The sequence below is a fragment of the Macrobrachium nipponense genome, chromosome 12 (assembly GCF_015104395.2).
Source record: "Macrobrachium nipponense isolate FS-2020 chromosome 12, ASM1510439v2, whole genome shotgun sequence".
NCBI lineage: Eukaryota > Metazoa > Arthropoda > Malacostraca > Decapoda > Palaemonidae > Macrobrachium > Macrobrachium nipponense.
In genome coordinates this window covers 82,201,046-82,214,175 of record NC_087205.1, presented here as the reverse complement: position 1 = coordinate 82,214,175, position 13,130 = coordinate 82,201,046, and the positions used below count along the sequence as shown (strand labels likewise).

The following is a 13,130-nucleotide window of genomic DNA, read 5'->3' as shown; positions in this document are numbered from 1 at the left end:
ATAGTTATATAAATTGTATATAAACAGAAATGCAACTTATCATAGTTTGGCCCTGTTTAAAAAATAAGGATATCTATTTTGTTAATTCTTTAGCAAAGTAACAAAATATTTGCCTATGCCTAAATCTTACCCATGATATCTGGTTTGCTTCTGTATTGCTGCTTTTCAGCCATATTGTGATAAAGAACACTATTCAGCTTCAAAACTGCACCAAACCCATTACTATTATAACAAGCAAGGTAACTTAATACTAAGCAATCAAAGAACTGTATCAAACGCATGTGTGCTAGTACCAAGAGAGATGTGTTTGGGACAGACGTCCTCATAATCCTCATAGGGTTAATTTATAGCCCATCAAAGCTACTGAATGCCTAGAAAATCTGACTCAAGTTCTAAATTGCTTATAACTGCTTAATTTAATAAAAAGAGAAACATATTAGTGATAATTTTAGAGATACAGCCTATAGAAAAATTTGCGAATTGGTGAAAGTTTCTGCGGAAACATGAAAAATATGTTCCACAAAAATCTGTGACAAAGTGAAGCACGCAAAAGTGAAGAGCAAAAAAGTGGGGTAGCACAGTTTGTGATAAAAAATGAATCTTTGTAATTAAAATATTCAATATTCCATGAAACTGAATGTTATTATTATTCAAAAGATGAACCCTATTCACATGGAACAAGCCCACAGGGGGCCACTGACTTGAAATTCAAGCTTATGAGTTCTGTAATATACATATAGTGCACATATATAAACTCTTCTTTCATCACTAATGTGCCTGTATGTCACTGTAATATACGTATAGTGCACATATATAAACTCTTCCTCTTTCATCACTAATGTACCTGTATTTCAAAGATACTTTAATGTATTTGAAATGATTTTTTAGGCATTTTACAAACAGAAAGATACATTACTTTATACTGTAGTGTACCAAGACACAGATTAGGCTAACTCTCACTGTACACACTGTATGAACTTGTTAAGTTGCTTACAATTCAATTTAGACTCGGGAACAGATCTTGTTCTTTCTCTGGGTCTTGGATGTACAACTCATTCAAGTCCTCAAATTTGGAACATAGTGTATAACACATATCACAAAACTAAGGGCAACTCTTATGGCAACACTCACACACTTCAGCCATGAAGAAGTTTCCCTTGAGATTTCAAGGAGGAAGGTACTACCACTCCTTGTCCCAGTATACATCTTGTACATATTTGTCCATAAATGTACTTGGGGATTGTTTTAGTTCTTATCTAAGGAAAAATATTAGAGCGAACAAGTATAACTCACTAAAATTAACATACTTCATGAGTGTCTCAGAAAAGAGGCCCCTCGCCGGGTTGGAAATATACACTTTTAACTTCCCATGGAAATTACAGAAAATATTTTAGAATTTGCATTTATATATCTTCCTCTTTCCATTGATGTGGCCAACTTTAAAATCTGCCCAGTTTTGGGGTTTTGTTATATATGTTTAGAATGGTCTGTAAGGATTAACCTGGGAGCGTGTGCATGTCCAGCCAGTCATTTTGTCATCTGAGAATTATCAATCCAAGATGATGAATGTCTCACATGAAGATGTAATTGTGTTTTGCAAGTTGTTTTCTCAATTTCTTAGATAAAATAATTGCTCTAGAGTCACATTTTTCAAACATTAGACATATAGCTTATAGCTATTACCAGTCAAGCTACTTACTTGACTTCACTTTGTAAACGATGGTAAATTGTCTTTTCTTATTCCACCACCTTCTGTGCCTTAACAGTTGCACTAATACACCTGGGGATCATCATCTCTACATAATTTTTTCTCTCCAATTCCTTTATTTTTCATGTTAACTTCAAAACATCTGTTATTTACAGTCTAATAATCTTGGTCTTACTGACTTTCCAACAATCATTCTCTATAAAATTTATTCATGTCATTATATCATTCCAAAGCTACTCAAGAGCAGGAAAGTCAATCAACCAATTTTGTTTTTTCAATAAATCCAACTCCTTTTTGTCAAGACACATCATTAAGTAACGTAACCTGACAACTGAGTCAAAATTCTTAACATTCACAATGATGCTGGCAATGTGTCATTACATATAATGCTGTAAATCATTGCAAACATTTCATACTAGCCTCAATGTTCGACATGACAATATCAAAATGTACTTCAACATGGCGAGTGGTTTGAAGTTACTTAAGAAAGGAAAAATAAAAGGATAAAACAAATCTAAAATATACAACTCAAAAGGTAGAGAAAAACAAACCTTCAATACAGTAGGTCTTGTCCAATACAGATTACTGTACTGAAGTGGGTTATATGTACAATTAGTGAAAATCATGCCAAAACAAGAATATTTTCTTGAGGATAAAAATAAGTAGCAATGAGAAAGCAACCATACTCACAATTCAATCAATACAGTCATCCTCACAAAGCCCACCAGTAGATATAACACATTCTGGAATCATAATTAGGACACTGAAGATCGACAAGAACAAAAGTGAATTCCTCGTAACTGAGTGACTACAAACCGCATACCTCTGATCAATACAATCTTGTAACACACATTTTCTAGAATAACCTAACACAGAACTTGATAACATTATATGGATTCATTTCAATTCTAATTACTAAATATAGTACTACCACCAAGTTCTTGTAGGCTACACATTTGACAAAATTAACATTGACTACCTTCACAGAACATCTTCACTTATCTGCAATTAATACTGTCTGTTGCCTCCCTTTCATGTTTTATATTTATTCCATAAAAGTACTTAACTTGGAAAGTTTTATCAGTTTATTGAATCCAGTTATCTAAACTCCACATGGAATGTCAACAAGCACTCTCCACTGGTTCTTATACAAGTTAAAAGCCAGCAAAGGCTAATTCCTGCTAATCAGACCATTACATTAATGGATCCATCTTTAAGTTTCAGTACATGAAAAACCAACTACTATCAATACTTGACTAGTCTGGTTAAGACATCCTTAAATAGGTTTGGTTCAGCAGTATATACAGGACATGTTACGAATGGGCACTAACTGACTGTATGTGATAAACACACAGACCTTCATCATTGTTAACAGTGTTTGTCTACATAGGGTGATATCTGAAACTGCTTCAAGATTTGATTGCTAACCAAATCAGCCTGGGGATCTACTGCTACAGTCCTATCTTTGTAGATCTCAATTCCCAAACACAATCTATCAACATGGATTTTTTCATAAAAACCTGTCACTCATATTTATAGCATGCATGCACAGTTTTTCAATCCTTAGGAAACAACAATCGCTTGTTTAACAGACAGAAGAATGGTAACACCTCTGTGCAAGCACCTAATGGATGCACAGATCCCAGCAGTTACTTGTTTTTCCTTGTACCACAACAAATCCATAATGTACATTAGGCTAATATTGGTGTCCTTAATACCTTAAAAAGATGATATGTCCTAGAATTGTGAGATGATTGCCTGTTAGCAGGCAAACTTAGCCATGGTCCCAGGCATTCAACTTGCCCAGGTAAGACACGACTGAAGGAAAAGACAGACACCACCATGGGTCCAGCATTGCAAACTCCTAAGAGTTGTGTCCAGCAAAGGCAACCAATAGGGCATTCCAACATACCCTAGTGGACTGACTGACCACAGAGATAGGCATAACATCTGTATTGTTTCTGAAACACGGCTGGGAATCCTCATGAATGAGGAAGAGTCCTTAGGCAAATACAGACAAGACCATACTTCTGTGATTTACAGCAATAACTAATGAAAGACAACATGGTTAAGGCCCATGCATGGTACACAACCATGCTTCCTGACTGATGGTAACAACTTGACTGATGGTAACAATGGTGTGGCAAATTCCTTTTGAGGCTGTATTATTCTTGGAGTCAACTGATGGCCCTATAGTTACAGCCAAGGTTTTGATACTGGCTGAAAAGACAAACCAAACATGTGAACATGGCTGAAGTTCTGTACCTGGAAACTACTAACAGAAGATGAAGATGGCCTAAGCTCCTGCAAATCACTTTGTACTTGCATCTAGATTTTTTGGATTGTTTCAGAATTACTGGTGGATAATTCCTTGCGAGGATTTGCATGACAAAAAACTGCGGAGTATCTTGAAAAGTCTTTCCCATCACGGTTGGCACCATAGTCCCAGCCTCTTCCACCCCAGTGTTTGTCGATCCCTTCGGCCGTACCAGCGTATCCAAATGATGGCTGCCAATTTGCTTTCCAGCACTAGCAACTATCTGCTGCGCTTTTTTTTTATAGGGATGTGACAGTCCTGGCTCAAAGGTGAAGAAAAAATATATCTTCTCCCTTGGCACAAGGATCAGCCACGAAATCCCTTATCCTCCAACGCTTGACTGGTGCACGCACTGACGTTACCGAATCTTGCGATGAAGCCACACTAGATGAAGAAGTACAAGAACAAGAAGACGATTTATGTTTCTTTTCTTGCCTGTCTTATTTATCTTCTCTTCTAAAGCTTGAAACTTCTCCATAAATGTGCATGCTAGTCTGAAATCATAGTTACATCTGTCGACACCAAAGAGTGGGAGTAGGCTGTGACATCGCCGCCTTGAAGGAGGACGCTGTGTAGATACTGATGGAATCCCTGTGGGGACCACAAAGTTATTTCCCAAATTCTGTGACGTTGGAATCCTATGTGCCGCAGCTGTCATACTGTTTGCCCGCCATAACCTGTAGACCAGGGGGAGGAGGGACACTCATAGATGGATGACCCGGAGGGAAGCGTGACATCATATAATAAGACGACAACCCATCCAAGGTCGGTACCCCTGATATGCCTAATGCCACCCACATCCCCTCCATCCTGAGCGTATCAAGAGCTGGAACATATGTAATGAATACATTTTTAAACAGATATTTTCCATATCTGTAAATAAGCCCATGACCCAAGGGGTCACAGGCGAGATAGGAGCGTGATAGGTATTCATCAACAGGACGTAAACTAGACCATGCCGTGCTATGCTTGCAGTGGCCTGGTTTGCATTTGCCTGTGTAATCAGTTGACACTATCTTGTAAACATGTCACAGCGCCTTTCTATGAGAAAGCTGGTGACCTATCACCTGCAGAGGAAACACGTGACTTCCGAGTCACATGTTAGTATGTCTGTATATTGTCTATGCTGAGATAGCTATTGTCTGCTATTGATGTGAACGACTTTGTATTATCAGTTCACTACTTCTCTTCAAACAGAGCAGTCATTTGACTAACTCTTCCTATACTCCTGTGATGGAGTTTGTAATAAAGCTGTTAAGTTTAACTCAAGGAGTTTGAGTCATCTCCCCTATAATGAAGAAGAAACCAAATGGGAAACTAGAAATCTCTACATTGATGTCACTCAGACGAGAATGGGAAGTGGAACAATAATGCTTGCATACAACAGTTGCAAGATATAACATTCAACGGGTCGCCATCCTATACAAAGGCGCAACCCGTATACATACAGCAAAGATGGCAATGCTCCTCCTCTTCCCCCCAGGAAAGGAAGGAGTATAATTAGGTAAAAAACTGCCCAAAATCCCACCTGATGCCTCCAATGACAAATCATTAGAAGAAACCGACGTGGTATGGGAAGCATCAAATACCAGTGACGAAACATATGGAACAGCATCATTCATAGTTGGAACAAAATGGCACCGAGGCAGACCAAGGAGGGGCATTTCCAATCACACCCGCACGTACATGCAAGCCAGAGACATGTCCGTGTACAGAAGATAAAGGCTCCACAATCAAATTGTCATGAACACGTCCATGTGGAGACACGGCTGTGAAGGGAAGACGTTGATGGATTACCAGCATGCACAGAGGAGACCTGGCCAAGCAGCAACAGAGAGGAAGACTTCTTCCCACAGGCTCCACTGTCAGAACCACGAATGCTAACCCAAGATGGAGAAGCGCTCCTCTTGGTAGAACGACCACAGATGTGCGTGGGAGAGAGACAGACGTGAGAGGAAGAAAGCGAAACACTCCCTCTGCTTGAAGAAGGCAAAATCGCAGTCCTTGACCCTCCAACGTCTGATGGGATGACGAGGCAGCGATGGCGGCAAAGAAGGAGAACGAAAAGCAACTTCTTCCCTACGAGGTCATTTACAAGATCTCTTAGCAGCAGGAAGAGGAAAAGAGATCTTCTGTTTAACAGTCTCCTTCGTAGCAAATGCAGAGAACTTCTCTTCCAAAACAGTGTCCAACCTCTTGAAGATGCCATAAATCTCGAGCACAGGAACCCTTGGACACCTGGGCACATGCCTTGGCAAGGTCATGGAGACTCGGAGGAAGCCATAACCCAATACCACACACACACAACACACTGAAAGAACAGAACACGGGCCAAAAAAAAACAACCAACTTGGAAGGAGAGCAAAGAGCAAGCGTCTACTCTCCAAAGCGGTTAGGAAAAGACCAAACATCACAGGGTATGCGCGGTTGCTGAGCAGCTTTCACCTCGTACACGCAGGCATTGCCAGATCTCACAGTTTCCTTGCTTACAATCTCTGATTGTAATAACCGGTTACCAGCAGCACTTGGAAAATATCTTATTGTTAAGACTGAAGGTTTGTTCCGCAGATGAACATAGAAGCTTTAGATGCTTGGTCATCCAAAGATGGCGGTGTCTCCTTTCACTTGTACTGACCCTTCATAAAACTTTTTCCATTGTTCCCCCGACTAACAACAACAAATTGAGCATGGATTAATTGTACATACGTTTTCTCTGCACCTACTGCATATTGGGTGAGGATCAGTAGACACCTAAGTTAAAAATTACAAACAAGGAAACCCACTCACTCCAGGGGATTTTCCTTGTTTTTAAAGATCCCGAAGAAAGATTCACTGGCGAGGCAAAATTCTCCATGATCTCACAACTTATACAAACCTACAAGATCACACACATTGAGCACACCCAGAGAAAGGATAGAAAAGAATAGAAAAATGGGCAAACTAAACCGGCTCTGGTAAGAAAGTAACTGAAATGCTCACGGGATGCCTAAGGCATTGTGGGAGCTCCCAAATACCCTGTGAGATGCCAATAGTTCCTGGATTACACATTTTCTATTTATTTTACTGGACTTCCAGCTGGAGCTAGAAGATTATCCTAATGTTAAGACCACAGGTTTGTTTTGTTATGAACAAATAGTAATCAATTATGACCCCAGTTGGCAAGATACAGATGAGAGGCAAAGGACATAAAAATATGAAAGTATACAAGATTTGAAAAAGTAAAAAATTAACATAAAAAAGATGAAACTATTCAAAAGGCATAATACACCGAGGGTATAAATTTCATAATATACACACCTAAAAAAATCAAACAATTATGAACAGACCTGAAGAATCATAATTGAAAAAAAAGATGTAAGGGCAGAGAAGAAGAAACCATGTAAAAATATGAAAATGAGAATAGAAAACCACTCACTCACTTCTTCAAACACTGACATAAAAACTAGAGTAAATTATGTACTGTAATACAAAAAAAATCGTAAGTTGAAATTAAACCTGAATGACAAATATCATAAAATTCATTAACTAGTTAACCGCTCGATACCTAGTCAACATAACTACATAATCAAATCTACAAAAAATCACGGAAGAAAAAACTATCAACTTGGTGAAGGAGAGGCAGCAAGCTTTCAAACAGTTCCTGCTAATAACTATCCAAATGATGCTGAACAGTAGCAGACTTGATGAAAATGAGCAATTTGAAAAGATAAAGTAGGGAGAAAAGGAATAAAAAGCAAGGCAGTTAACTGCTGGGATTAATGGATTCATAAGGTGCATGTACAGGACTGCTATTCTTCTTCTGTGGCTATCAGACAAAAGACTGCAGTATTTGTGGCATCTGAGGACTGCCAATGTAGTAAATAAATGAGTGATAGGTTTGTGGTGAAGCAAACATAATTAACATCTTATATTGTGTCATATCTTATTACCAAGCAACCACATCTTCCCTATTACACCCTTACAATAATCTGAATACTGAGACTTAACTTATTATGTATTAACATCTAGTGCATTCATTGTTAATATAATTGCACTGCCTGTATATCTCTACATATTAAACCTAAAGGTATGCATTGTTAGTGTGTGCCATCTATGATTGCAATATGTCTGACTACATGGATATGTGAGAAAGCAGTCACAGACAAGAAGAGGGGATTTGATGTCTGCAAATTAAAACACAAAACAACACCTTTTCAAAACTAATACTGAGGTCATGAGCAAACACAGGAAGTGGAAAAGTTTCTAAAAGAAGCTTTATAGTACTAACAGTCATGAGAAAACAAAGGAAGTGGAAAAATTTCTAAAAGAATCTGTATAGTATTAACACTGCTCTATTTATAACGTATGAGAGACCTAAACAACTAAACGTGAACAACTATGCTTCACATTTAGTTGAAGATTTATTTTTCATCAAGAATTTTGTCCTAGACATTTTTTATAGATTGAAAATATGGCACTTAAGCTGAACCATGAGTTCACATTTTACCTTTCATTAATGCATACAGATAGCTTATGTTTTTACATATAAACTACATGAAAGGATTAAAAATCATGCAATATATGAAAAAAGGTTCCAAGAAGATTATAAAGGATACCAGATATAGAAAAACTTGGAATGTCTAAAGTTTTTTACCCCTAAAAAGCTTAAAATACATATTTGACATATTAAAATGGAAAATATATTATTAATCAAAAGTAATCACTAAAAATATTATACTAATTTAGGTATATATAAAATGATGACTAAATACTGTATTCTAAAAAGTGCATAAAGCTAAAAAAAAAAAAAAAAAAATACAACTTACAGGATTGCTAAGATTCTGAAGTATTGCCACTTCGTTCTTGAGAGCTGCCTCTTGCTTTGTAGGAAACCGCAGTTTATCAATCACCTTAATTGCTACAGCACGTGATGACTTACGGTGCACACCTGCAGGAATTTAAAAAAAAATATCTTGGATTACCAAATATTTATAAATGAACATAAAAATAAATTTCCTCTCTTAAAATGACTACCTATGTCAATACAAATGATCGATATGTACAGAGCAAAATCTAAACAAACCAAAATCTAATCTAAATCTATTAAAACTTATAGAATTCAATAGTAATAGTAATGTAAGGCCTGATGGAATATAAATATCTTTCAAACCTTTATATACCTTGAAGAAATCCATCTTACCCTTTAGGATTATTACCCTACTGGAGTGTGTTGAAAGCAATCCTGATTTTCAAATTTCTAACATTCAATTGAAACTAACAAAGCTTATTTCCTTCACCTTATATGAAATTAAAATCAAACTTAAAACTGATTTTTAATACCTAAATATTTCAATATCACTGTATAATATGACTAACAAGTTGTCTATTTTCAAAAATGAAATGAGTAAATTTTACTCCTGACAACTTTAGCTTTACTTAGTCTTCCAGCATTGTCCCTACATTAAAAGTAATGGAAGAAATGTTCAACAAAGCAAATACGTACAGTAATTCTCTGAATCATAAGTTTACAAAATACAGTGGTACCTCGACATACGAAGGCTCAACTTACGAAAAGTTATGAAAGCAAATACGAAGATTTTTTTGGCTCTACATATGAAAATAGTTCAGGATACGAAAGGTTGATGCTGTAAAGTCCCGAGATTTGCCCGGACCACTGATAACAATTTTGAAACTCGCGCGCCGCCAACTGAGTAGACTTGCCACCATCCTCCCGCTCTCCCATTGGTTCCTGATGCTAGTCACCACCATAAGATCCTGCTCTCCTATTGGTCAGCATCTCTCCCATCGTGCATCTATGTAGCGGCATGCTTCTTCGGCCACTCGGCAGCAGCATCGTTATCGTAAGCACGCGGAATTCGTTCGTTCTATACGATTTCGTTTCTTAACATAAATTCGTTAGTGATTTCGTTGTAGTACTACTTTATTGTGTTGTGTGAGAACTTTAGTACATACGTATACTACATAACTTAATTACGTACAGTATATATGTAGTCATGGGTCCCAAGAAAGTTGAAGTTCATGGAAAGAAGAGGATCCTTTCTTTGGAGACAAAGATGGAGATAATTAAAAAGTATAAAGCTGGCATGCGATCGAGTGTGATCGCTAAGGAATATGGCCGAAATCTGTCGACGATAGGCACCATCCTTAAGCAGAAGGAAGCCATCAATGCAGCTACACCTTCCAAGGGCGTCACTATTTTGTCTAGCAAGAGGAGCCACGTGCACGACGAAATGGAAAGGCTGCTTCTTGTCTGGATAAAAGACAAAGAAATCGCTGGCGATACGATAACGGAGATGGCAATCTGCCACAAGGCCAGCACTATTTTTGGCGATTTGATTGCCCAAGCCGAAGACGACGGAGGAGAAGGGACATCGACGCCAACCCCAGACTTCAAGGATTCTCATGGGTGGTTCGAAAAATTCTGTAAACGGACTGGCATCCATTTGGTGGTGCGGCGGCCAGCTCGAACACGAAAGCGGCCAAAGCCTTTATTGAGACGTTAGACGAGATGACTCTTAACGAAGGCTACAGTTCTCAGCAAGTCTTCAACTGTGATGAGACTGGCCTTTTTTGGAAAAAAAAATGCCTCGTCGGACATACATCACGCAGGAAGAGAAGAAGCTACCCGGGCATAAGCCTATGAAAGACAGGCTTACACTCACACTTTGTTCGAATGCCAGTGGGGGTTGCAAGGTGAAGCCCCTACTTGTGTATCATTCGGAGACTCCTCAAGCCTTCAAGGCCCACAAAGTGCTAAAGGAGAAGCTTCCATTGATGTGGAGGGCTAATGCGAAAGCCTGGGTAATGAGACTTTATTCCACGGAGTGGGTAAATCTGTGTTTCGGCCCGACAGTAAAGAAATTCTTGGAAGAGAAGCGCCTCACTCTGAAATGTCTGCTGTTGTTGAACAATGCCCCTGCTCACCCTCCTGGCCTCGAGGAAGATATCCTAGTGGAGTATGCTTTTATCAAGGTTCTTTATCTTCCACCTAACACCACCCCTCTCCTCCAGCCCATGGACCAGCAAGTGATATCGAACTTCAAGAAGCTGTATACGAAACATCTTTTCAAGAGATGTTTCAACATCACCAATACCACAAACCTCAACTTGCATGAATTTTGGAAGGAGCATTTCGATGTTGTCATATGCATCCGATTCATTGATCAAGCTTGGCAGGAGGTTTCAAGGCGAACCTTGAATTCTTCGTAAAGGAAACTCTGGCCTGATGCCGTATCCGCCCGAGACTTTGAGGGATTCGACGTGGGCGAAGCTGGTGCAGATTCAGGAACAGTTGATGATCCTGAAACTGTTTTGCAACCAGATCTTGAAGAGATCGTTGCACTCGGCAAGTCCATGGGGCTGGTCGTCGACAAGGACGACATCAATGACCTTCTCAAGGAGCACCAAGTGGAGCTTACGACGGATGACCTGAAGGAGTTGGAGGCCATGCAACATAACATCGTTCTAGCAGCGGCGAGGAGGAGGAAGACGACCCTGTGACAATGGCAGAAATTAAGGATGCTCTGGCTGATTTTCCTAAGGTGCAATCATTTGTAGAAAAGACACACCCCGAAAAAGCTTACACAGGTCGTATGCTTGCACAGTTCGATGACGTTTGCCCAAGTCGTTTCAGGAACATTGTGAAAAGCAGGCAGAAGCAATCTTCCTTGGATAGTTATTTTTTAAAGAGGCCTTTAATAGGAGTAAGCAAAAAGGAAGATCCAATTGATACTACGAAAAAACAAAGTTGAAAGTGAAAAAATTGAAATTTTGTATAAAAAAAAAACTCTAGTATAAAGTAAAAAAGAATGTAAAAATGAAAAAAGAAAAACCAAAATTTAATTTTAATTTTTTTGTAAAATTAAGTGTTACGGTTTTGTTAATGCGTTTCGTAAAGTTTAGTCTGTTTCCTGATATTTTTAATGTGTTTCGTAAAGTTAAGTGTACGTACTACATAACAAATTTTCTGCCGTTTGTCCTCCTCCTCTGTCGCTACTTTCGGAGATAGCCTCACTCGAAAGGTAAGGTTCTACATTTTACTACATAAGTACGTATGTACGTACAGTATTTCTTGTATACCATGTACACTAATACACTTTATTTACAGGTACATATTAGTAGTACGTATTAAGTTAGGTATTGAATGATCCAAATTGTTGCGTTTCATTGTTTATTGGTCAATTTAGCTTTATTATAAAATTTACTGTGGTGTTTTTTGTAGGGCTTGGAGCGAATTAGGCAATTTACATGTAAAATGCGGTTCAAGATACAAAAAGCTCAGGTTACGAAGGCCACCTCGGAACGGATTAATTTTGTATGTCGAGGTACCACTGTATGATAAACTCTGTTAAAAGCCCTAATTTAGATCTACACAGAAGTCTTGGACAGAATTCATGAAAGAAAATTTATGTGATTCTTCAACCACTCCAAATTATCCAATGCCTAAGTTTTTATGATTGGGTACTTTGTCAGATAAATGATCCATTATGAGAACAAATTCTTTGGGAAACACTTATATGAATTAAGAATTTTAATCCAATGGTTAAGCAGCTACTTTCTTATAATTTGACTGGTATAAGCTAATTTCTCAAATATAGTGATTCTGTTTGAAGCATATTCTAAAGACCCTACTTCTTGGTAGGCATAAGCATGAAACAACTGTGCTAATAGTTTTCCTAAACTTTACCTCTAGCTTTGATATTGTAGGTACAGCTTTACGATCTCGTTCATATTTCTAGTAACATATTTTTTGGGGAAAAGTAATCATTTGTAAAAGACAAATAGTACAGCTATTATTTATAATGATAATGATGAGTTAAATAAAAGTTGTTTTGCTTCCTGTATCAATTACAGTACTAAATTGAATGTATTATTATCATATTGTTATTGTATTACACAATATAAACATTGTGATCATAGGCCAATTGCATTTGATATTGTTCACAATCTCAAAATCTAAACTGAATAAGTACTACTGACATCTTCAGTGTCATTAATTGCTAGAAGTAACATAATTCAGACACTTTTACTTGTATACTAATAACAAAGTGGGGTAAAAATAGAAAAGCAGCAATTGTGATTTTGCCATTTCCGGGCATTGCTTTC

General features: G+C 37.9%; 1 protein-coding gene across 8 annotated transcripts in view; it reads right to left on the bottom strand.

Moving 5' to 3' along the window:
• LOC135224616 (serine/threonine-protein kinase D3-like) overlaps positions 1–13,130 on the bottom strand; it is a 459,833-nt gene that overhangs the window by 65,173 nt on the left and 381,530 nt on the right. For all 8 annotated transcript variants that reach the window (XM_064263796.1, XM_064263793.1, XM_064263797.1 and 5 more), the window contains one exon: positions 8,831–8,952. In XM_064263796.1, the coding sequence (XP_064119866.1) occupies positions 8,831–8,952 (122 nt within the window). The remainder of the gene's footprint in view (positions 1–8,830; positions 8,953–13,130) is intronic.